This window comes from Antechinus flavipes, chromosome 2 (assembly GCF_016432865.1).
Source record: "Antechinus flavipes isolate AdamAnt ecotype Samford, QLD, Australia chromosome 2, AdamAnt_v2, whole genome shotgun sequence".
In the NCBI taxonomy this organism is placed as follows: domain Eukaryota; kingdom Metazoa; phylum Chordata; class Mammalia; order Dasyuromorphia; family Dasyuridae; genus Antechinus; species Antechinus flavipes.
This window is the reverse complement of record NC_067399.1, coordinates 335,007,464-335,033,049: the sequence shown is the minus strand read 5'-3', so window position 1 is coordinate 335,033,049 and position 25,586 is coordinate 335,007,464. Positions and strand designations below refer to the sequence as shown.

Below are 25,586 nucleotides of genomic sequence, written 5' to 3'. Positions count from 1 at the left end.
GCCTGGCACTCTATTTACTGCATTATTTAACTGTCTGTCTATTTTGCATAAAAATCTTATAAAGGAGTCGGTTCTAAATGTTGAGTAAGATAACTCCTACTATTTCAGACTAAAATAAAATACTCTTTCATTTACACATTTGCTTTGGTGGCTCTTGGGTCTTTGCTCATATATTGCTTGTAATTTATGGCAATTATATAAATGTAAGAGGAAGAAACCTCCATATAACAAAGTAATCATTTTTCTTTGCATATGGAAGGTAAGACATGAAGATTTACACTTCTTTCACTACAGTAAAAAATTTTCAGTCCTAGATTCTGGTTTCTGTTGCCGTTTGACTTTAGAAAAATCATTTCAGTGTTCTTTATGTGGTTTCTTCATGTGTAAAACAAGGAAAGTCTCAAAGGTCCCTTCTGCCTCCAAACTGTGACTATTATTATTTCTTGATTCACTCTACTTATTCTACTCTACAGTGTTTTTTGTGCTTAGTTTTAATTTCCCTTATGAACCAACTTTATTCCACAAACTGATCACTGTCTTCACATCTATCCTTAGGCCAATTAGAAAAGTAGAAAAAGAAGCAATTTCTGTTTGTCCATTTTATTTCTATTAGAATATAAGCTGTTAGGAAGAGAGCAACAATGTTCTCTATTCCTTTTATCTTGTACTGAAAAAGCTCTTTGATACTGAATATGTGATCAAAAGCCAGACATAGGGTAATATTCTATAACAATAATAATAGATAACTTTTTTTGAAAGTTTGAAAGCTAAAATCATATCCAAAACTGAACTCATTATCTTTTCCCTAAAACCTTCCCTCTTCCCTCTCAATTTGTAATTCCTAAATCCTAGTCATCCAGGTTCACAATCTAGATTGTACCTTTGCAACGTCTTTTATATACACTCCATCTCCTCCCACGTCCTTATTGTTCTTTACACAGGACATTTAATCTCCTGCTTCTATGTTTATATAGTGGTTTCCAGTGTCCAGAATCTCTCTCCTCATCTCTGAAGCCTGTTTTTTTCAATATGAGTTAAAATCCTACCTTCTGCAAAGCTCTTTTGATGCTAGTACTTTTCCTCTCAGATTTATAGTTCATCCTATACATAGCTTGTATATACATAGTAATTTTCATGTTAAATCCCCATTAGATTGTCAACTTCTTGAGGACAGAGGCTGTTTTTTGTCTTCTTTTGTATTCCTGATCTTCACTATGTACCATGTAGCACATAATATAATGCCTGGTACATAAATATGTAATAAACAAGTGCTTCATACATACTTATTGACTTAACTACTTTATACACATCATATTTGAACTTCAGAACAATCTGTAAGTTAGGCACTGTTATTTTCATCTTTCCAGTTAGTTAACTAATCAGTCAACTAGAATTTATTATGCACCTCCTAGGTATCAGTCACTTTGCTAAATGCCGAAACAGACTAGGAAACAGAACCTGAGGGATTAAAATGATTCGCCTCTGGGAACACAGCTAGGAAGTATCTGAGGCAGGTGTCAGCTCAGCTCTTGCTTCAAGACCAGTAATTTTATCTATCAGTACAAAGGAATAAAAGGAGTTGAAAGGCTAGCATTTTAAAAGTTAGGATGAAGGTTAAGATAATGTTCATCTACCCTTTAATTTTCTATTGTCTAACATGAGTATCAAAGTCTTTTTAACTTGTAACTACCACTGATAATATTTCTCTTACTTTGCACTATTAAACACACACACATACTTGCATGTACTCTCCTATTTCTCTGTTTCTGTTCTCTAACAACCTCCCCACGAGAAAAACTTTCTTAGGCTCTCAAAGGAATGAAGTTCAGAATATTCCAAATGGAAGCTATCGTTTGGGGTTCATTAAAATTTGCCTGTAAAAGGCATGGGTTTTGTGGATAGTTATTAATAATAGGGGCAGTAGTCTGTGCAAGTGGATAGATGCTGGGTCTGGAGTAAAACACCTGAGTTCAAATCCAGCTTTCTAGCTGTGTGACCTTAGGCAAGTCACATACTTGGTTTACCTCAGTTTCTTCAACTGTAAAAGGAGCTAGAGAAAAAAATCATAAACTACTGATATCTTTGCCAAAAAAAAAAAAAAAAAGCCCAAATGGGGTCATGAAGAATCAGTTACATTGTATTTTATATAGTTTCTGTCACTCAAAATTGGTGATTCTCTTAGAATGACTCAATCAGAAAGTGCTAACTGCATGATAGATATTATAGCACAAATTATGAAATATCACACATGAATAAATACCAACACAGAATTGTGCATTCTATATTTCTATATTCCTTTCCAATTCTGGACAAAATTGCATCTCAGAAGACTAAATATTTAAATCAGTAATAGGAAATTTTCAGAAAAAATAAAGTCATTCTCAAAACTAAAACATTATTATAAATTGAACTCTATACAAAATGAAGAAAGAGCAGAATAGCCTAAATGTACACTGTTGCTTTAAGAGAAAAACTCATCTAACTCAGGAAGGTGATTGGTGTACAGGTGAACTTTGACCATTCAGCCTTACCTGACAACCAGCAAGCTCCTGTTCCACCATCTGCTGCATTTCTGGGTTTAGTGTTTCACCTCCGATTGAGAGATTAGCTTTGTCAAGCCACAGCTCCAGCTCAGCCACCTGTTTCTGGCAGACATGGAGGATATCCACAGACTCTGGTCTGGAACTTGCTACAGTTTCCTCCAAAGATTCTTCTTCTCCGGGGCTCTGAGCTGGGGCTCTAACGCAAGCCTTGTCACCCTGAAGGAAATCCAAAGGATATGTAAATCCTGCCGTGTTTCTTAAATAAACAGCAACAAAAACAATACTCCAAATGCAGAAAAACAAAATCGGAAAAAACCTTCACACACATATATACATATAAACACAGATACAGACACACCAAAAAGACACGTGATCTAGCAACAGGTTTCCAAGCAGCTAATTTGCATTTGCACAGGTACAGTATTCCTGTGGACCAAGGAAGTAAACTGGTTCACAGTTCATTAAACATCAAATCCCAAGAGAAAGGCTGTGTGTGTGTGTGTGTGTGTGTGTGTGTGTGTGTGTGTGTGCGTGTGCATTCTGTCTCATTTCAAAGTACTGGCCAGTGTTTAAAGTTTTATGATGTCATTAAGAAATGTTTACATGGTTATTATATCCTTATCCCCCCCTCCTCTCTTATAGAATATAGGTTCTTTGCTATAATTGAAATCTAAGTAAATGAAAATATACATTCCAAAAACGGGGAAATTTTTCTCACATTTTTTCATATGTTTATATATATATAGTTCAACAGTCAAATGATAAAGATAATCAAAATCTACATTTGAAACTCATGAATATAACCTTTGGTCCCCTGAAATACCATCTGTTGTCTTCTTTCCTCAGTCAAATTGATAGCTATATTAAAGACAGGAAGTATAACATGTCTCTATATAGAAATAACTGCATAAATTACTCATGGGAAAAGTCTCCCAGTTATCAAACTGAAGTGCTTCAATAATTATATTAGATGTTTGCTCTGAAATGATAAAATTATCTATGATATACACACTTGCTTTCTGCTAAAATACTTATCACTTGTCTTAATTGTAAGGAAGTCTATATTCTTTTAGAATGTAGGGCCTGGAACTTGGTTCTTTTTAGCATTTTGGTAAGTACTCCAATAGAATGTATTTTATGCATTTATAAACATTATTCTGAGAAGGGGCCAAAGAGTTATTTACATAGAAGCATGCAAACTTCTCCTCATCCCGAGTGGTAGCTTGCTTTTGTATGATCCATCAACTAAGAATGGATTTTACCTTTTAAAATAAAGTTTTGTTGGTTGAAAAATAATAAAAACCATTATTGGCCCACAGGCTATACAAAAACAGCTGTTTTGCAAGATTTGATCTGATCTATATAGGCTGCATCAAATGTCAAAAAGGGTGCACCATACAAAAAAGAAACCTTTGTTTTAAAATGTAAAACTTGTTTCATTCAGCTTTCCCAAAGAGACAATAGATATCCTTCCTCTGACTTTACAAGCCAAATGGAATGTTGGGGAGTATGCAGTTTGAGTAGGAGAATTACAGTTGAAAAATTATCATGTGACAAAGTGTTTCTTACTATAATGTTAGGGAGAGAGTTTTGTGGGTGGAGGGTATATTTTTTGTTTAAAAAATGTGACCTATGAAGATTGATATAGAAGAGACTTGTCATATTTGGAGAGATAACAAGGAAGAAAGAATAAAGAGAGATCTTTTCTAATGAAACTGTTGCCACCTTTATTTTACAAATAGGATTTTTGAGAAGCCAGTTTACTAGAATCTTCAGAGAAAGTGAATAGTAGTGGGGGGACTGTTTGCACAAATGAAAAGAAATCATTTCAGGCATGTAGGTGGGAGAGTTGTGCGCACGCGCGCATGTGTGAATCAGAAGAGGAAAGAGTATGTGTGTGTGTGAGAGAGAGAGAATATAATAGATGCTATGTGAACAAAAATATTATATATTTTTTGCATAAATTGTTATAGATTTGTCTAAATCTGTTTGTATAAACATCATATGCATGATTTATGCATCAACACAGCATTTATTCTAAGCAATTGGGAGAAAAAGAGTTGTACCATTTATGGTGTGTTTTCTCAGTCCCTGAAATGTTGGCATGAGGTTATAGAATTAAATTTCAATTTAGCCCCCAGAGATTCAATGATCATATTTGACATCGGCTGCTACTTGGGTCTAACCTACACTGATTTAATTTAAATGATATCTACATTTTGTTGTATTTTTATTTGTTTTGTTAAATATTCCCAATTACAATTACATGCTGATTCAAGCAGCATGTTTAATACCTCTGCCTTATAATAACTCTACCCCTTTCCTACTAAAATTATCCCCATCTATTTCATAGAAAAAATAAAAAATGTATACCCTGTCTTCTCCACTAATGCATACTTCAAAACCCCACTACATGAGCATTTGCTCTTCTTTAGCATCTGTCTCTGAGGAGAAACTGACTCACCTCTTTACCAATGCTAGCCTCTTATCATACTTTCCTGTATCTATCAGATATTAGTTTCTTTAATCTTTTCCCTTCTCTAATTTTCAGTCGTTCAATATCCATTAACTTTTTCTCTGTTTCATAAAAACATGTTCAGGTCTACTCCACACTTAAAATACCTTCATTTGACTCCATCTCATCCTATATCTTTTTTCTCTTCCTCTGCCAAAATTCTAGAAAAAGCTGTTTGTACTTGTTGCCATCATTTGCTTTTTATTCTTTTAAAAATTTATTTTTACTCATACCTTTAATTTTTACATCATCTTCATTTCTGGATAGCTTTCTTTCCTATGTATTAAGTGAACCCTTATAACAATGATTAAACACGGGAAAGAAGTGGCTTAGAAAAAAAAAACAAACAACACATCAACCATATCTGAGTGCAATATTTCATATTGCTTATCTCTTACCTCTGCAAAGATTAGAAGGGAGGTCTATTTCACCCTTTCAGCCCCCTTCTCAATTTTCTCTGGTATTCTCTATGTCTTTTTAACCCTTACAATCCAGCTTCTTTGCCATTCTACTAAACTCATTCCCTCAAAAATCATAATCTCTTAACTGTTAAGTCTGATGGATGACCTTGTCTGAGGTTTCATCCCACTAGACATTTTTGGTGCCTGCAAAACCAATAACCTCCTCCTTCTTCTGGATACTGTTTCTTTCTTAGGTATCTATGAAACTGCTCATTTTTGGTAGCTTTCTTATCTTTTTGACCACTTACTCTATGTCTTCCTGGATCAATATTTATCCCTTACTTAATAAACAAAGGTGTCTTCCTCTTTTCTTTGTATTCCTTCACTCGATGAATTCATCTGTTCCAATCAGTTCAATTGTCTCTATGTACTTATATGATTCTCAACTATATTCACATCCACCCCAGTCTACTTTGAAGGGTGGGAGAGTGAGTGCCACGGTCTCAGTTTCCTTAATGGTAAGATGAAGTTAATGATAGCACTTAGGTCTCAGGATTGTTATGAAAACCAAATGAGATAATATTTGAAAAGTGCTTAGTACAATGCCCAGCATATAGCTGATGCTTAATAAGTATTTGTTATATAGAAGAGAGTGTTCAAACACTTGGCCCTGGAGGAAGAACCTAAGAATAATCAATTAAAGTTACAGAGTTGAAGATTTTATAAGAAAAAACTTACTGACAATTAAAGATACCCAAAAGTGGAAGAATTTCCTGAGGAGATTATGGGATTCCCCTTACTAGAAAATTTCAAGCAAAGGATGGATGGATGATCATGTCACAAATAAGTTGTATAGAGGACTCCCTTAAGCCTACACTCGGGACAATATGGACAATATATACTCTCTACCTTTGAAATTCTATAACTCTGAAGTGTAATATAACTATAAAATTACAGTGTGCATACAGAGTCAGAGTGAGGAACTTCATTAATTTTTTGGTCTCCACATTCCAAACAGTGTTATAGATTAAAGCTTCTTAAACTGCAGGTCATGATCCTATTTGGGATTCTGTAACTGAATGTTACAAAAATTACAAAAATTATGACTTATTATCAATGTTTCATTTATATGTCTATTTTATGTACCTATATATATAGGGTCATACAAAAATTTCTCAAGCAAAAAAAAGATCATAAGTGGAAAATGTTTAAGAAGCCCTGTCACAGAATCATTTCTCATAGTAATATGGGTCATGAGAATCCAAAGAAAAGAAGGAAATTATTATTTTAGTCAATAATTAATCCCGTAGCCAAAACTTTTTTCTTTTGCAGTTATGTAAAACTAATTTCCATATTAGTTATATTGCAAAAGAAAATATGACGGCCATATTTTCTTTGACTGACCAAAGTCAAAAGAAACAACCCCAAAACCCAAACCCAAGAAAAATAAAAGCAAAAAAACAGTATGCTTCCTTTACTCTGCATTTAGACTCCATTAGTTCTTTATCTGAAGATGGCTAGATTTTGTTTTAATCATAAGTCCTCTGTAATCATCTTGGATTATTGAGATCCAAGTTATTGACAAATAGCTGAGTTAAACTTAATCACTGTTCAGTTTTGCTATTATTGTGTACAATGATCTCTTAGTTCTGTTCATTTCACTTTGCATCAGTTCATGAAAGTCTTCCCAGGGTTTGTTTTTTTTTTTTTTTTTAAAGAATCCTGATCATTATTTTTCATAGCACTCCATCACAATCACATACCACACACCACAACTTATTCAGTCATTCCCCAATTGATGACATCTCTTCAATTTCCAATTCTTTGCCACCACAAAAAGAACTGCAACAAATATTTTCACACATATATGTTCTTTTTCTTTTCCTCTGATCTCTTGGGGATCCAGACCTAGTAGTGGTATCAAAGAGTCAAAGAATATGTACTGTTGTATAGGCCTTTGGGAAAAGTTTTACATTGTTCTCCAGAATGGTCTGATCAATTTAGAACTCTAACAGAGTCCCAATTTTTCCATACCTTCACTAACATTTGTCATTTTCCTTTTCTGTCATATTAGCCAGTCTAATGGGTATTGAGGTGGTAAATCAGTTGTTTTAATCTGCATTTCTCTAATCAATAGTGATTGAGAACATTTTTTTTCATATGACTATAGATAGTTTTGTTTTCTCTGAAAATTGCCTGAGTTAATGGGGTGACTGAATATTTTGGATGAGACATCAATGAGGTTGTGTCTGGTTATTTTTATTAAGCATTATAAGTAACTTATTTATTCATGCAAGAAAGAAAAGTACAGATCTAAAGTTAATAACTAAGGAAGGGTAGAGCCCTGCTGGAGGTAATAAACAATGTTCAAAGGGGCCACTGGCTGACCTAAAGCAAAGGCAGTGGAGCAGAGAACAAAGGAGAAGGAAAAGCTCCAAGAATGTAATCTATCAGGTAAGGAGGTAGAAAAGGAGGAAGAGAAAAGTTTATGAGCAAATGGAAAATATAATGAATGGTAAAATTTCTTTAACACTTGCTTCAGATCCTATTTAGTACTATTCATGCCATAGGTTAAATACTTGATACATATTATTAAGTCAATCAATAGACTGATATGCAGCTTCATGAGGCAAGACAAATGAATCTAGCCCCATCTCAGTCTTCCTTCTAGGTAGTACCTGATAGTATATAATATCATCAGATTACACTGTAATCATCCAGGCATCCACCAGGACACCAGGGCCTATCTAGTCCAGACACACGAATCTTGCCTTTTCCATCTTTTTACTTTGATCACAAAGAGCATTAAATCAAAAGATTATTAGCATTGCTACTATGAAAGATGAGACAATCTACTATCCTATTGCTTCATTCACAATTGTTATTACTACCTTGACCAAAGCTTCCTTCCTAAACTAACAGGGCATTTTATCCCTAATAGAATGTAAATTCCTTGAGGTGAAGATTATTTCATTTTTTGTTTTTGAAAGCTAGGTGTTGCACTGGATAGTTTGGAGTCAGAAAAACTCATCCTGAGTTCAAATCTGACCCCAATACTAACTATATAACTGTGTGACTCTTCATCTGTAAAATAAGCTGGAGAAGGAAATGGCAAACCACATCAGTATCTCTGCCAAGAAAATCCCAAACGTGTCCCAATTGGACACAACTGAAAATGACTCAACAACAAAATCTCAGCACCTAGCACAGTTTCCATTGTGTAAGAGGTACTGAATGAATGAATAATTGCTTCTTGACTGAGCCTGTCAAATCTATTTTGATTGGGTGTACCGTTATTGTCTGATAATTAATGAGAATTTATAACATAGCTATAATATGCTCAGTATTTTATTTAAAGCTCTCTGGGGATACAAAAGAAGTATAGAAAATGATCCTTAGTTTCAAACACCTAGCAATCTATCTAGAGAAGTAAAAGGTAATCTACATGAAATAATGAGAGGACAACCCACAGACAGAGAACTATTTTGGAATATACTTTTGAGTACTCAGAATGTAGAAGATTATACACATTTCTCTAATTAACCTAGACTTAAAAGGTAATAGTTGGTGAAAAGAACAATGGCATTTCTGAACTGGCAGCATCAAAAGTAAATTACTTAACTTCTCTCTATTTCAATTACTTCATTTGTAAAGCTGATATGATAAAATCTCCAAGTCTTGCATTACATGGCAAAGATTATTATGTAAAAGTTCAAAAGGTTCTTAGATTGTACAGATTATCCCAGAGCACATGGGTACCAAGCGTTATATTCAGGTCATTAAACAATTACAAAAAACTCACCGCTTCTTCCTGGATATGGCTTGGAGAGGATTCTAGATTCTGCTCATTTTTCAGTAGGTTTGGATCAGATATTTGAGTGTTGTATCCATCATATGTACTTATTCGCCCATCTGCCTCCTATGACATGAACAACAGCAATATAAAAATTCCCATTATACCATCATCATATATTATCTATGTTTGCATATCTTATAATCAAAGTAAGAGAAGAGATATTTAGAAATACGATATACATTTGGAATTCAAGGAAAACAATATCAGGTACTGTCAATAAGTTTAGCTTATTCAAAAAAGTTCAAAGTCTTTCTATTTTTATTTGGTCTTGTAAAGGTCTTGATAGGCTAGTTGCACAATGGATAGAGCACTGAGTTTAGAATCAGGAAAACTCATTTTTTGAGTCCAAATCCAGCCTCAGATATATATCCAAATGTATAACCCTGAACAAGTCACTTAACCCTATTTGCCCAAGACCCTCATCTATAAAATGAGCTGGAGAAGGAATGACAAACCACTCCCATATCTTTGCCAAGAAAACCCCAAATGGAGTCACAGACTTGGACGTTACTGAAAAATTGCTGAAGAATAAAAAAAGTCCTGGGAGAAAAGTTCTGCTTTGAGAAGCTTTGGTCATTGCTGGTTCTAATTGAGTTAGTAGTTATATGTTTTTGTTAGTTGTTTTGCAACTCTCATAATCATGGAATTTTTAAAGTAGTTTTAAAGATGATCCAATCTAACTGCTTCATTTCCAAATGAGAAAATTAGGACCCAATTTCAATTGACTTTCCTCCTCAAAACTTGTCTATATCATCACCCAAATTCTTAATATTTTGCTATAGATTCCTTCCCTACAAGGGAAGAGAGAACCTTTTTTTGTACTCAAGTCATCTTTTTTTTTTACTTTATATCACCTTCTCTTATAGTCTTGAAAAGATTGCCCCTCTAATGATTCCCTTTTTTTCTCATCTTCAATTTGCCTGATCTATTGGCTCCTTTCTGCTTCTTTACTTTCAACAAACATGCTCAATCTTTTTCATTCTTAAAAATAAACAAGCAAATAAAGCTTCTTCACCTGACTCCCTACATTTCTGTATCTCTTCTTTCTTTTAGTGACAAATTCCTAGAAAGAGTTACTCAAATGCATTACCTCTCCTTCCTTGACCCCTACTATCTTGCAATCTGGCTTGTTATCCTACCACTCTTCTGAAATAACTTTAATAGCAGCAATCTCTTAATTGTTAAAAACAATCATAACCTAACTGAATTCCCTGTTGCTTCTGACACTCATGACCTCTCCTTCTTACATCATGTTCTCTCTTTGGCTTCCATGACACTGCTTTCTTCTGGGACTTTTCTTAGCATTTAGCTAAAGCTTATAATACTCTTTTCTCAATCTCCTATACTGATAATCTCCTTTCTCCTTCCCATTATGTGCAGTTATACTCAAAAGCCTTCTTCTTGGATTTCAATCCTTTTCTACCTTCTCTTTCTTAATTATTACATCTGTTCCCATGAGTTCAATTAACTTTTCTATGCAGATAATTTCTAGGTCCATACATTTATCCCTAATCTCTCTCATGAAGTAACCACTTGTTAAATATCTCTAATTTGATATCCCACTGACAGTTCAAACTCAATGTGGCCAAAGAAGAATTCATCATTATTGCCTCCTGCCCCCAACCATTTGTCTTCCAAACTTCTCAGTTTCTTCCTAGAGAATCACCATCCTCCCAAAGACTTAGTACTTCATTTAAAGGACTTCACTTTGAAATCCTTCATTTTTCTCTCTCTCTCTTTCTCTCTCATTCCCTTTATCTAACTAGCTGCAATTTTTTTTATTGTATCTCCTTAGCACTTCTTGAATTCCTTCTCTTACTAATCAGATAGCCTCTTAGTATAGGTTCTCATCACCATTCATTTGGACCATTTTAATTTCCCATATAAGCTGCCATGCAATCTTCTTTAATCATGTTGCTGTTCAGTCATTTCAATCATATCTGATTCTTCCGGATCCCATTTGGGGTTTTCTTGGCAAAGACACTGGAGCAGTTTGCCATTTCCTTCTCCAGCTTATTTTACAGATGAGCAACTTGAGGAAAACGGTTAAGTGACTTGCTTAGGGTCACACAGCTAGAGTATGAAACCACATTTGGTCTCATAAAGATGAGTTTTCCTGACTCCAGGCCTGCCACTCTGTCCCACCTAACTGCCTCTCTATACTCATAATGACCAACCATATCACTCCCCTACTCAGAATTCTTCAGTGTCCCTGCTATAATGTATAATAAAATACTTTTCTGTCAGGCATTTGAAGTCCTTTACAATTTGGTTCCCACATAACTTTTCAGTTGAATGTTCTCTTTTTTCTTCATAAACTCCACATTCCAACCATACTTGACTCCTAACCATTCTCCAAGCCTGGCATTCCATTTCCTGTTCCTGTACTTTTTCACATTCCCTCCCCATGCTTAGAATGCACTCCTTCCTTATCTGTCACTCACAATACTTCGTGGCTCACTGAGTGTCACCTCTTTCATAAAGATTTCTGTAAACTCCTGTTCTCTTTTCCCTCAAATTAGCTTAAATTTATTTGTACACATATTGAATTCCATTAAGAAAGCAAGGTATTTGGGGATGAGGACAGGGTGGTTGTTGTTATTTTGTTTTTTTTCCATATCACCAACACCTTTTGTACAATAAGCATTTAAATGCTTACATAAATTGTCCAAGTTCACATGGGTAAAAAGAAGCTGGTCTGGGATTAGAACTCAAATATCCCAAATTCACATTTTCTGGTCTACCATGTGTTCCTTATGCAATGTAATCTGGTTTGCTTTTACATTTGTGCTGCAATTGCATGTCTGATACTTTAACTGAGGTTAGCTAAGTCATAATTCCTAGGAACATAAAGCTAACTATTAGGTCTGGAAAGTTGTTTTTTTGTTTTTATTTTTTTTTTTAATTAATTGATTCCAAATCCCCAACATAGGGAATCATTTAATAAAATTTCATTTTGGTAGCTCTGGTTTTCGTTTTCTTTCTAACATTTTAAATGCACTCTTTCACAAATTATTTAAAGATAATCCAATCTAACTGCTTCATTTCCAAATGAGAAAATTAGGACCCAATTTCAATTGACTTTTCTCCTCAAAACTTGTCTATATCATCACCCAAATTCTTAATATTTTGCTATAGATTCCTTCCCTACAAGGGAAGAGAGAACCTTTTTTTGTACTCATCTTTTTTTTTTTTTTTACTTTCTATCACCTTCTCTTATATTCTTGAAAAGATTGCCCCTCTAATGATTCCCTTTTTTTCCTCATCTTCAATTTGCCTGATTGCTCTACTACAGCAAGTAAAAAATAATAAATGGGAACGCTGACCATCAGTACCTCTGTCTTCACATAATAGGTTTTTTAAATGTAATTTAAACTTCTGTAAATCATTCATTCATTAAATAAAAGTTGATTGACTCCTTACTGTGTATGTGGCATTGTGCTAAACATTGATGGGACTATAAAGATGACCAGGTAATCTCTGACTTCCCAGAGCTTATGAGCTAGTGGGGAATAAAATATCTCAATAAAAATTATTATACTGCCTAGTAGAATAACATAATAGATACAGAAACGATCTTGTAGGGAGATGTAGAACAGAAAACTATCACTTCCAACTAGGGCTTCAGAGGAGGTTTCACAGAGGACATGGAATCTGAACTGGATAGGTATAATTTTATCAAATAAAATTTTATTTTTAATTTTTAAATTTTTAATAAACACTTAAAAAAAGTTTGAGCTGCAAATTTTCCCTCCCTTCCTTGTCATCATCTTCTCTGGGGACAATAAACAATTTTATATAGGTTATACATATTTAATGGTGTAAAACTTGTTAGATACACTTTTGATAAGCAAAAATAGGAGGGCTTTCAACTTGAAAGAATGACATGAATTAAGGAAAGAGATAGGAAGACATCAATTCTTTTCCACATGAGAAGTCAGCAAATAGTTTAGTTTGGGCATTGCATGGGTTGAGAGAAGAATGGGAGAATAACCTGATACAGGATTGGAACCAAATTGTGGAGTACCCTAAATGTCAAGCCATAAAAATTGGGTTTTTATTTGATAAGACAATGAAGAGCTCCTCAAAATTTTTAAGAAAAGGAACAACATGATCAAAGCTCTGCTTTAGGAAATGGCAGGAGGGTAGGATGGTTGAGAATGGGGAATTACAGAGATCAGGAGGAGGCCATTGTAGGAGACCATACACGTCATAAGGAGGGTCTAGACTAGGGTGGTAACAGCTGAATTAAACAAGAAAAATAGGAAAGATCTTACAGAGGTAAAATTGGTAAGACTTAGTGAGGAACTAGATGTAACTTTGATGATGGAAGAATCAATGATTCCAAGATTCTAAACTTGGCTGTTTGGGATCATTGACAATTAAACAGCAATTAGAAAAACAAGAAAAACTGGTTTTGGTGAGGATCTGATGAGTGCATTTTTGTTTTTATTAAATTTGAGATAGGGATAGCTAGGAAAGGAGAGGTCAGACACTTTCTCTCTCTAGAAATAGAAATATATATGTACCTATGTATTTATAGATACATATGTGTGTTTACAGATATACAAACAAAAACATTAATATGCAAAGAATTCATATGCAAAGCCATTATCATAATAAAAGTTAACATTTACACAGAACAAGTATAGTCTGGGGATTCCTGATGGTCTTTGAGACTTCTTCAGGGGCTATTAAGTCAAAACTATTTACATAGCAATAATAACATTATTTGCCTTTTAAAATATTTTTTTTTCCTTTTTTAATGATATATCTATATGAGGCTGGCTTTATTTTGTTCACATGTTTCAAGCTAAACAACATATTGCCACAGATTGAATGCAGAAGCAGATATGAGAATCCAACTGTCTTCAATTAAAGCAGTCATTAAAAAGAGTTGCAAAATATATAAAATAATCACTTTTCTAAATTTTTTTGTTTTGGAAAATTGTTATTTTTCATAAAATGTATTATCCATGTTAACATATGTTGGGTTTACTAGTATTACTTTTAAGTGAACTAATAAATGAAAGTTTAAAAATGTTATTCCTTTTAATTATTTTGTTATCCATTTAGATATTACCTACATAAACACTTTTGGCTGTTCTCAGTGATTTTAAAGCATATAAAAGAGCCTGAGACCAAAAAATTTGAGAACTCCTTGATATACAGTCTTAAGGTTTGAAAAGCATTTTAATGACATAGGTTACTTTCATTTTCAAGGTGAAGAAACCTGAGGTTGAAACCTGTTCATTGATTTGCCCAGGGTTACTTGGTTATTAAGCATGATTTGAAGCATGATTTAAACTCAAGTTTTCCTGGCTCCACATCCAGCACAATATCTATTGTACTTTACAATAGGTTATACAGTTGAAATTATTAGAGGATAACATATGACATTATCAAGAAAGAAAACATAGGATATAACAAAAATAGAAGACAGTAAAGAGAAAACCTTTGGAGGAACAGGGCAGAAAGATGAAAAGAAGGCAGCAAAAGGAAATAGAAAAGAAGAAAACAGAAGGTACAATGCCCTTTTCTTTTCTTTCTTCCTTTTTTTTAAAAAAAAAAATAGGAAGTGCTTTCATGAATTTGCTTGTTATCCTTAGGAGCCATGCAAATCATCTCTGTTATCCAAAGCAAGTAAAAGAGGCTATAGTTTTATGGAAACCAAGAAAGAAGAAATATAAAATGCTGTAGAAGGAATATGAGGAATGAGGAAAAGGGCTTGGATTTGCTAGTTAGGTCACATATGATGAGAGAGTAAGAGTAAGGTTTTGTTATATTTGAATTTTGCTAAATCAAATTTTCTAAAAGCTGAGCAGAGTTTAATCATCCAAATGATACTTTTATGTTCAAATTTTAAAATGTGAAATGATAGTTACTATCTTTATATTTATACACTGACAAGGGAATGCAGTGCTAAAATGTTAAGACTCAGTTTTTACTATATATATAAACACGCCCACACACACACACACACACACACACACACACACACACACACTTTTTTAAAATTATATTTCCTAAGATAAAAAAGTATGCACGCACTTAAGGTTTCTTATTTTTGTTTCCTAAATAGACTGAGGTGAATATTTCACATATTCAGTGGTTGTTCAAAAAAAATCAGGAAAAAAATGGAAAGGCATAAAATCTCTAAACTAACAGAAAGCTAGTGATGGAGATGGAATATATAAAAGGAAATAAGTAATGGGTACCTGTATGAGTGTTCCAGAGGAAGAGGAGGCTCTGTCTTCTTCTTTGTTTCTCTCATGTTCCCAATGTAACAGCCAAGGACTGGATGACTCTGCTTTCTCATCTCCATTCTAAGACATTATTTATTGAATTAACATTAACAAATAGAAGAGATCTTTTCATAATAGCCACCATCACCTTCCCTCAAGCAAAACTTCTTTAATTATTAGACTATCTCTTTTGGAGCATTTTTTTTTTCTTATTCAACAGGTTTTTTTTGCCTTATATTCTCTTTTTTTCATTCAAAAAGAATAATTTAGTTTGAGAGTTTGGACATCAATTAAAATCTTTAGGATAAGTATTGGAGAAATTTAGAAAATTTAAGCCCTGAACTACATTTTTAAAAAAGTCAGATCAGAAGTGCTCTAAAGATTTTTTTTTTTTTTTTTGCCTCTGTTGTCTTGTCCACATATGCACAAATTCACATCCCTTCTTTCCACAAACAACAAAGATTTGTTTTCTGGTGGAAAGAATATGGAAATTTGGGGTTCACTTTCCTTTCACATGGATCTCCTTTCTACTTAGGGCTCTCACCAGCTTCCCAGGGAAGCTAGAGATAAGCTAAAGAATTAGAACCATTTTGAATGACCCTGGATCAGTCTGACAATCTATAAAACGAGCATTAAACCTCTTAGCAGTAGTGCAAGAGATATGCAAACTATTAGTTATTGCAATTTTCTTCTCTTTTTCATAGGATCTATTATAATCTCAATTTTTTTATAGGAATGAAATTGAAGTTGATTTCATAAAAGACATCTGAAAATGTCTTGTCTATGAGCTATAATGGAGCAGTTAAGAATTAGTAGCATAGCATTACTTTTTAACATTGCTGTTTCAAGTGGCACTGCTTTCAGCTAAAGATGAATTTAAATATGATAAAATTCAATTTTTGAAACTTTGAGCAACAAATAACATGTTCTTAAAACTTCACAATATTTCAAGGAAATTTACTCTTTTTTTGTTTTAATTTGTCACAAACAGCCTTGTTATCATTACATCTCTGATACTTCAAATAAAGACAAGCCTAGAACATAATCATTTCAAACCTTCTAATACAGCAAAATTAATTTTTAAAAAATTCTCCTTGTTTGTATCCATTTTCATTTACTTTAACTTAGTTTTCTTTTATCTTAGAATTTCAGAGGAATAAATTTTAGCAATTAAAAAAATAGTCTTTTCCTTACTTCACTTTTTTGTGAACTTTCTTCTATCTCTTCAACAATTGATGGTGGAAGAAACATGGATCCTTTCCTTTTCAGCTGAAATATACAGAACAAAAACAGAGCCAGTCAAGTTATCCTACAACATCACACCCAACCACTCCTTTCCACATTTTTGTGAATCTATTTTTGAAACTTACTTTTTATCCCAGTTGTAGATCTGTTACGTCTTTTGCCACCCACACTGGTCTCCACACCTATGGCTCTAGATCGTGTGCATAGAGTAGCTTGTTTAGGTTTGCTGACTAAATCACTAGGAGTTGTTGGGACCCAAAACTAGAGACATTTCAGCTGTATTGACTCTTCTCTTTCCTATCTCATCATCCTAGAACATCAGGGTCAGAAAGGTACTTTACCACACTTCCCACTGACTGAAAGGAGGTTGTTCTTTCACAGGGAGGTGGGGACTTCAAAGGGTGGTTACTGCCTAGCTAGTACAGGAATTTCACAAGCATCTCATTAACAAACTATGCGTAACAGAACTGGGTCACATCCAGAATAAACACACCTTGAGGTTTTTGGTGATTTAAAAAAAAAGTTTATGAACAATCTCTGGCTTAGCAATTCCTTTTAGAAAAGGATTTTCTAAACAGTGCATATTGTGATGCACTGTAGTAACTAAAATAAAGAACATCAAATGGGTTGAAAAAAGAAATGTGACAGATCTCATCTTCTTACTATTATTCCTGGCACTTATAATTTTTGTGTGAGATACTGCCAAAACTGTTTCTTTTTAAAAAAAAATGCAGGGTGATCCCAAAGTATCAGTAAGATTCTAAACTCTATCTGTATTTTTGTTGTTCAGTCATTTCAATATGTCTGACTGTGTGACTCCATTTGTGGTTTTCTTGGCAAAGGTATTGTAGTAGTTTTTCATTTCCTTCTTCAGCTCATTTTACAGATGAGGAAATTGAGGCAAGCAGGATTAAGTGACTTACCTAGAGCCACATAACTAATAAGTATCTGAGACCAAATTTGAATTAGAGAAAGGTATCTTCCTGACTCCAGGTACAATACTTCATTTACTATGACAACTAGATGCCCTAAAATTATTTAAATAAATACAATAAAATAATTTTTTAAAAAACAAAAAAAAAACTAATTTAAGTTATTAAAGTTTAAAACCACACTAACATTTTTGGGATACCTTGTGTGTAATCCATATTAGTGGATTCATCACTGGAAGTTCCCTAAAGGCTAGGACTCTGGCTTACATTTTAGCCATCTTTATATTTTTATTAGGGCCTACAAAAAGGAGGAAAACAAGCATTTATTAAGTAAATATTATGTGTCAGATACCATGCTAAGTTCTTATAAATCATCTTATTTGAAGGATTATTATGATCCCCGTTTTACAGTTGGGGAACCTGAGGCAAGCAGAAGACTTACCCAGGGCCATACACTTAGAAATTTTTGAGGTCACATTTGAACTTCCTGGACTCCAAGCCCAATGTTCTATCTATTGTGACACAGGATTTTGCTGTGGTAGATACTTAAATGTCTGTTGCTAGTGAAATGATACTTACTTTCCATTCAGAATCATCCCTCTCAGCCACTCCAGATTCCTCTGATTCCTTTTCTAATTCCTGTTTTTCTTGTTGCAAACGCTGATGGAGAGCCAGGACAGTTGTCTTCAAGCCCATCAACAAGTCTTCTTTTTTCTGATTCAAACCCAGGATCTGTTCTTTTATATTATCTATTTCTCTCTGTGTGGAAAAAAATTGGTTATTTTGTTTTATCAAGAATGGAAACTCTTAAGTGATAGATTTCACTGTTATTTGAACAGAAATAAATTAGTAGGATTAAAGATTTCAAGCCAAAGATTTATGACGACATCTAATCCAACTCTTTCACTTTCCCTAAGAACACTAAGGCTTATTTGCCTGAGACCATAAAGGCATATGAGACAGAATCAAAATCCAGATTCTCTGGCTCCAAAGGCATTTCTCTTTTCATGACATCACTACTGTGGTGGCCAGAGGAGGAATATATAAATATCTCACAGATTTATTTTATTCCTGAACTCTGCTATGATACAAGGAAAAAACAAGGTGCAGCTTTAAGCTATTAAAACTTTAAATTGCATAAAGACTTTTGGAAGACTTTGTATATCTCCTCTTTGTATGGCTTACTTTATTTTATTTTTTAAACTTGAATATAAAATATTTTATTTTTCCCCAGCTGCATGTTAAAACGATTTTTAATATTTGGGTTTGTTAAGCTTTGAATTCCAAATTGTATCCCTCCATTCCTACCTTACCTCCTTCCTCTCTCAAAAGAAATAAACTCACAGTAGTCAGAAATACAAAATGAACTTTCTTATTTTTAGAATACTGAATTTCATGACCACATGAAAGAAACGGATTTTCAATTCAATTCAATTCAAGAAAAACATAAATACTACTATATGGTACAAAAGAGAACTAAACTCTGAGATTAAAGGTCCTGGGTTCAAAAAACATCTCTGACATTTGTGACTGTCAGTATGTCACAACCTCTGTGGGCTTCATTTGGCTCATCTGTAAAATGAAAGATTGGACTAGATGAGCTCTGAAATCCCTTCTAGATCTAAATCTACAAAGAGACAGACATCTGCCTTCTAAATGCTAACTTACTATTGGGGGAACCAACATGTATACAGAGAAGTATGTACAAAGCAAAGAGTAAATACAGACGAATTTGGGGTTGATAGAAGAGGCAGACGAGATGTGCTTTGTGGGAAGTTAGGGGGTACATTATGTATAGGTGATAACCAAGATGTCAGCTTAGAAGGTCATCCTCAATTTCTTAAAATAGATTTATAAATTTATAATTGATAGAATCAGACTGAACCCTGATAGAGAAATACAAAAAAAGTCACAGGGAGTCCTTTGTCTGGCCCAGGTAAGCATAGGCAGGTAAGACAGAGAGGCCTGCAGAAAGTAAGGAAAGAACTGAGATATGTGATAAGTAAAATACTCCAATACGCAGGGAGAGGCTGTGTACAAGCACAAGATATGGTCCCAGTTCCATAGTGGGCATTCGCAGATCCACAACAGGGCAGTGCAACAGGGACAGGTGCCAACTAGCCGCTTTGTTGCCTACTAACCAATCCTGGGTAAGCAATTGAGAACAGAGGATGAAAGAAATCTGCATTGGCAGAGCTCTAAGATGGCGTTGCCGTTCCCAGCTAAGGAGGTTCTGGTTGGTGTACCTAGAAAGGAGTAAGTTCAGAACCTAATAGTAGTAGTGAGAACCCCAAATTTAGAATAGCAACACTTTTAGCATCTTGCCAAGACTTCAGTGGAGTAACCATATCAGTAAACCCAGAATCACTGGACATTTTTGCTGATAATATAGGAGTAGTCTGTTCTCGCAGAGACCCAAAGTTGGGCCAGAAACTTGCAGAGCTCAGACCAGAGCTCTGGAAAGGGAGAAAGAAAGGGGAAGAAATAAGACTTTCCCTTTTATCAGATCCCCTTTAAGAGCTCTGAAGGGTTGTAAGTCATCAACCTAACCCTGAGACAACTGGAATAACATAACACTCAATGACCCAAGGAAGCAGCAACAGGATCAGTCCAGACTTTCTTTCCAGAAGTATGGCAGAACCCAGCCCTAAAACCAAGTCCAAAGTCAGGAAGTTGTCTGGAAGAATGGGCCAAAAAAGACAATGAAAAACAAAGCAATCCCAACATAGTGCACTATCATGATGGCAAAGGCACTCAAGACACAAACATAGAAGAAAAGGATTTTCTAAAACATGTACAAGCAATGCCTTAGAGAAAAACACAGCTTATACAAGTTTTAGAAAATCATATACAAGCAATGCTTTGGAGAAAAACATAGCTTGGACACAAAGTTAACTAGAATTATTGGAAGAGATGAAGCAAAAGTTAAAAGAAAAGAAACTAAAAAATGTTTTAATGAGTGGAGTGAGTGTGCTTCAGGATAAAACTGGAAAAGAACTATGGGGAAAAAGGAATCAGAAAATAAACAACAGCAAATAAAATTAAAAGCCTTAGAAGAAAGTATAAATCATCTTACAGCAAAAACAACTAAACTGGAAAATGGAAAAGGGAGAAAACAATCAAGAATCACTGGACTTTCTGAGCATCATGACCAAAAAAAAAAAAAATCCTATTTCAACAAAACTTGAAAAAAAAATCCATCCAGATTTCAAAGTGGAAATAGAAAGAATCTTCCAGTTTCCTTCTGAAGGAGAAAAAAAAATCAAGTATCAAGGAGTCATAGTCAGAATCACACATTATTCAGTAACCAGTGGTATAAAACAGCAAAGAAGTTGGAATACAATATTCCAGAAAGCAAGAATGCATTCTATAGTGTGCATGGTTCTAAGCACCATACAATACTAATTACCAGAACTCAGTATTCAGTTTCCTGCCTTTGTACAATTTGTCACCTTTCCCCTAGAACTTTAATTTCTTTCAAGAACAAAACCTATTATCTCCTACAAAATCTTTTTCAACTCTCTTTCCTCCCTCCATAAATGATCTAATAATTACTTATCTGGGTAAGTAGTATATTCTCCCAGAAGGCAAGCTTTTTGAAGTAAGAGACAATTTTTGCTTTCTCTTTATACATATTAGGAGTTTAACAAATGTTTGTTTATATATTAGGAACTTAACAAATGTTGCCATTTGTTAATTTAAGATCATAGGGTGTGAAATCAGAAAAGACTTTGGAGGTCACAGAATTCGGTCCCTTTAAAGGCCTTACAAATAAAGAAAAATAAGGTACATTGGGAAGTGAGAGAACTGCCAAAGTCACATGGCTAACAAGCATCTGAACAAGAAACACAGGCCTGTATTTCTGAGCATTTCTGGTCCTTCCATTACATCATGCTGTCTGAGCTATCCAAGAAACATCTTCTTGAAGGAATGTCATATTCAAATTGTTTTGATATCCAGAATTCTGTCAAAATAAATCTATTATTGGAGTTGGAATGGAAAGTACTGTCCACACCCAGAGAGAGAACTATGGAGGCTGACTGGATAAAAGCTGAGTATTTTCACTTTTTTGGTTGTAGTTGCTTGTTTTGTTTCTTTTCTTTCTCAGGTTTTTATCTTTTTTGATCTGATTTTTTTTGTGCAGCATGATGACACATGACATTCCTTTGTGATTTAAATCCTTTCATCACAAAAATATTCATAATAATGAAAATTTTCTTCTAAAATTTAGTCCCCTAGGGATTTAACTTGACATAAATTCCTCAGCTGCCATACTTTGGGCCCAATCCCAAGTAATTAGACCTAGATCAGAACAGACTCTTAGAGACCTCTCTAGGTTATAGCAACTTTGGACCTAACTCCATGTCTGACCCTATCTTATTGAAAGGAATAAAGTGAGGCTAACATGGGAACATTCCAAAACAGGCCTAAAATAGATAGTCTAATTCAGCCAATGTATTGTGGGCTTTTGCTATAGCACAGTTCTTGCTTCCTTATACCGTGAACTTTGGAAGTTATAACTCTCTTTGTATTTTAGGATTTGGGGAAGAAGGGCATTACTTAGTTCAAGTGGTTATAATGAACCAAGGAAATAAAGTTTTTTCAAGGAAATACAAGTATCTCACATTGTGTGTCACAGCAAAAGCAACTCAACTGGAAAACAGATAAAGGAGAAAGCAATCAAGAACCATTGGACTTTCTGAATGCCATGACCAAAAAAAAAAAAAAAGATCCTAGATATCCTATTTCAACAAATCTTAAAAACTGCCCAGATCTAAAAGTGGAAATAGAAAGAATCCTCCAGTTTCCTTCTAGAAGAAACTCCAGAACTTCCAGTTCAAAGAAAAAATTCTGTAAGTAGCCAGAATGAATGAATGAATGAAACTCACCTGCACTTGGGGCAGGATGGCAGTTTGGTCGGGAGAAATGTTTTCAGAGGAAAATTCAGCTGAATAATTTTTTAATTGGTGCTTCAGATGTTCTATTTCTTGATCACATTCACCGGTCTGTTTCATGACAAGCTAAAGAAAGAAAAACATCATTTAATTTAGAAATCTGTCTTTGGAATTCTTCTGTTGTTTTGTCAAAGCAGAATGTCTGACAATAAAACTTCATTTCTTGATTCCAACCAACCTGGCTGCTGGTACCCAATATTGTCTGTCTGCACATTGCTGTTAGAAACCCCATGTGGCATCTAGGTGGTACAATAGATAAGAGCACCTGCTCTGGAGTTAGGAGGACCTAAGTTAAAATCTGGCCTTAGATATTTACTAACTGTATAACCCTAGGCAAGGCACTTAACCCTGTTCATCTCCAAAAGAACAAAAAAAGAAAATTGTAAGCCCTGTGAAAATTCCTGCACACAGAACTTTTCATTTATTTGAGGGAAAGTAATAACAAGTACGCTACTATTATTACTATCACCACCACCACTACTACTACCACTACTAACCACCCCCCCTTCTCCACCCCACTCCCCACACACTGTATCATCCTTTTTTTTGCCCGATTTACCTTTAGTCTATTGTGGTGAATAGAGCAGTCTATAAGAGTTTCTATATAGATATTTCAGGATTAGGTTACTTAATTTGATGACAGTACTGATAGATCAAATTTATAATCTTGCACATAATTTCTCACCATTATAAGATGTATACAATTTGCTGCCAGCAGTTTTAATAATCCCAAAAGAGGGGAAGGAATGGACAAAGTTAGGAGTACATATTGTGACCATAGAATTGGTAAAACTAACTCGAACAGCCATATAACTATGGGAAAACAAAGAAAAAAATGTTTAAGAGAAAGCAGGCATACATTCCACAAGAAGCTTTGGGTGTAGCTTCTGAAACATGGGGTTGATAAGGAGATAATTGATAGCCAGTCTAATAAATTGCTGGTAAAACTCTACCATGACACCCAGCACTGAGGGAAAAGGTTCCTTCAGCTCCTCCCAAACCTAAAGCATGCTTAAAACCTCCACCCCGTTTGAAAAAGAAGTAGCTAGACAGTGGTAGTCAAGGTTACAATAATAACATCCCAAGGCACAGCCAAGATGGCAGAGAAAAGCCAGGAAGTTATTTGAACTCTCCCCAGTTTCCCTGGAAACATTAAATAACATTTCCCTTTCTCTCCAAATAAGTCCACTGAAGTGCCTCAATCAGGGTTTTTAGAAGGCAAAACACTGAAGAAAGAGACACCAGGACTTTGGAAGATGGTACCTATAGGGAGGCTTTGCCACTATGCCAGTAATAGAGAAGTTTCAAAAGGAAACTCTTGAAATCTCAAATATCAATATTAAGTCCAAGAAGGGGTCAAAGTTATTTCCTCCATATTGACAGAGATGAAAGAAGCTGGAGCTCTTCACTCTACCAGCTCCTTTTACAAAAACCTTGTGTCACTGGAAGGAAAATGGTAGATGGCACTCCATAGTTGTCATGTCAACTATAATGGCTCTTCCTCATCTCATTTTTGATGGGTCTAAGCCCCCAGTGAATGGTATAGTGTTATCAATCTCAAACGATGCCTTTGTCTTTTTCTGTATGGGTGAGACTTGTTAGAAGTTCGCTTTCATCTGGGAAGGAGTTTAAGTATACTTTCATTGTTCTTTCCTAGGATTATCTGAACTTTCTTTCTTACTAAATCAGAGTTAATAAATAGTCCTTCTCTGTGCTAATCACTTGAGAATAAAAAGAAAAGCATGACAGTCCTCACCCTCAAAGAGGATAATCTAATAGGGGAGACATTTAAAAAGATGCTATAAAGTAGGGGTATGGGAGAGGTTACATTATATGAAGGCATAATGAAAGCAGAAGCTTTCAGATTTCCATCTCCCACACTCTCCAACCAGAGGGAGAGAGAACCTACAACTACACAATGTTGGCTGGGCTAGATGATTCCCAGTGGCAGAAGTCCCTAGATCAGATGATGGACATATGGATAGATGAAGGACAAGGGATGAGAGAGATCAATACTAAGAAAATCTAGTGGGATCTAGTCCACTCAGTCAAGGGTGGAGGAATATAATAAATGAGAAATTGTTCATAAGATTCTGGACACAGTTCAGACTAAGTTATAGGCACTTGTTTATATATAATTTAAAATGGAAGGTAGAAACAGAATACACTCTTTAGATTTTAAGGGGGAATCTCTGGGGAATGCTGATGACCCTGAAATATGAAGTTATCTGAAAGTCTGTCTCTTAAATTGAGGCCAAAATAACCTGTAATCTTGAAAGACCTTTAATGGGCTACCCAATAGTCTTTTCCCTTGAGTCCACATATTTGGAGGTCTCTTCCCATAAAGAATATACTGAGAAGTGCCTAATCAAGCTCTCTGAATTTGTCAGTTATTATGTAATTTTGGAAAAGTTGCTGCTTGTGTGTTGCTGGATCCTAGTTGCTACTGAATGGATGATATGGGTGTGGATCATTATCCTTTTTTTAATAGTTGCCTATTAGGAATTGGAAGTTCCAAGAGGGTATCTCTAACAAGGTAAATAAAGCAAAGGAGGGTTGTACTGTTAGTGACTCCACCTGCCATCAGGGAGGCAAATACAGCTATACTTCAGCAGCCATGGATCTGATAATGGAATAACCTAAGGAAAAGAGATCCTGACAGATCCTCTCAATGGGCTGAGATGTAAGTTGTATGGCTAATATATGAGAAAACACTGAAGGATTCCTGATTACTTGATTGTGGTCATAGGTCTAGCAAGTGATCTAAGGTCTATAGAAAACAGAACTAGATAATTGAAACCAGGACCACTGAAGGCAGTTTCCAATGTCTCATTTGTGGGGTCAGGATTCATATCAAATGATCTCTACTTAACCAAACAACCAGGCTGATGCTG

The 25,586-nt window shown here is 34.8% G+C and overlaps 1 protein-coding gene across 1 annotated transcript in view; it reads right to left on the bottom strand.

The window, feature by feature from the left end:
- Positions 1-25,586, bottom strand: part of SYNE2 (spectrin repeat containing nuclear envelope protein 2) — a 389,516-nt gene that overhangs the window by 134,536 nt on the left and 229,394 nt on the right. Inside the window, exons 63-68 of the mRNA XM_051973670.1 lie at positions 22,627-22,758; positions 18,317-18,496; positions 16,755-16,829; positions 15,534-15,641; positions 9,262-9,378; positions 2,532-2,759 (exon numbers count right to left, since the gene is read on the bottom strand). Of these exons, the coding sequence (XP_051829630.1) occupies positions 2,532-2,759; positions 9,262-9,378; positions 15,534-15,641; positions 16,755-16,829; positions 18,317-18,496; positions 22,627-22,758 (840 nt within the window). The remainder of the gene's footprint in view (positions 1-2,531; positions 2,760-9,261; positions 9,379-15,533; positions 15,642-16,754; positions 16,830-18,316; positions 18,497-22,626; positions 22,759-25,586) is intronic.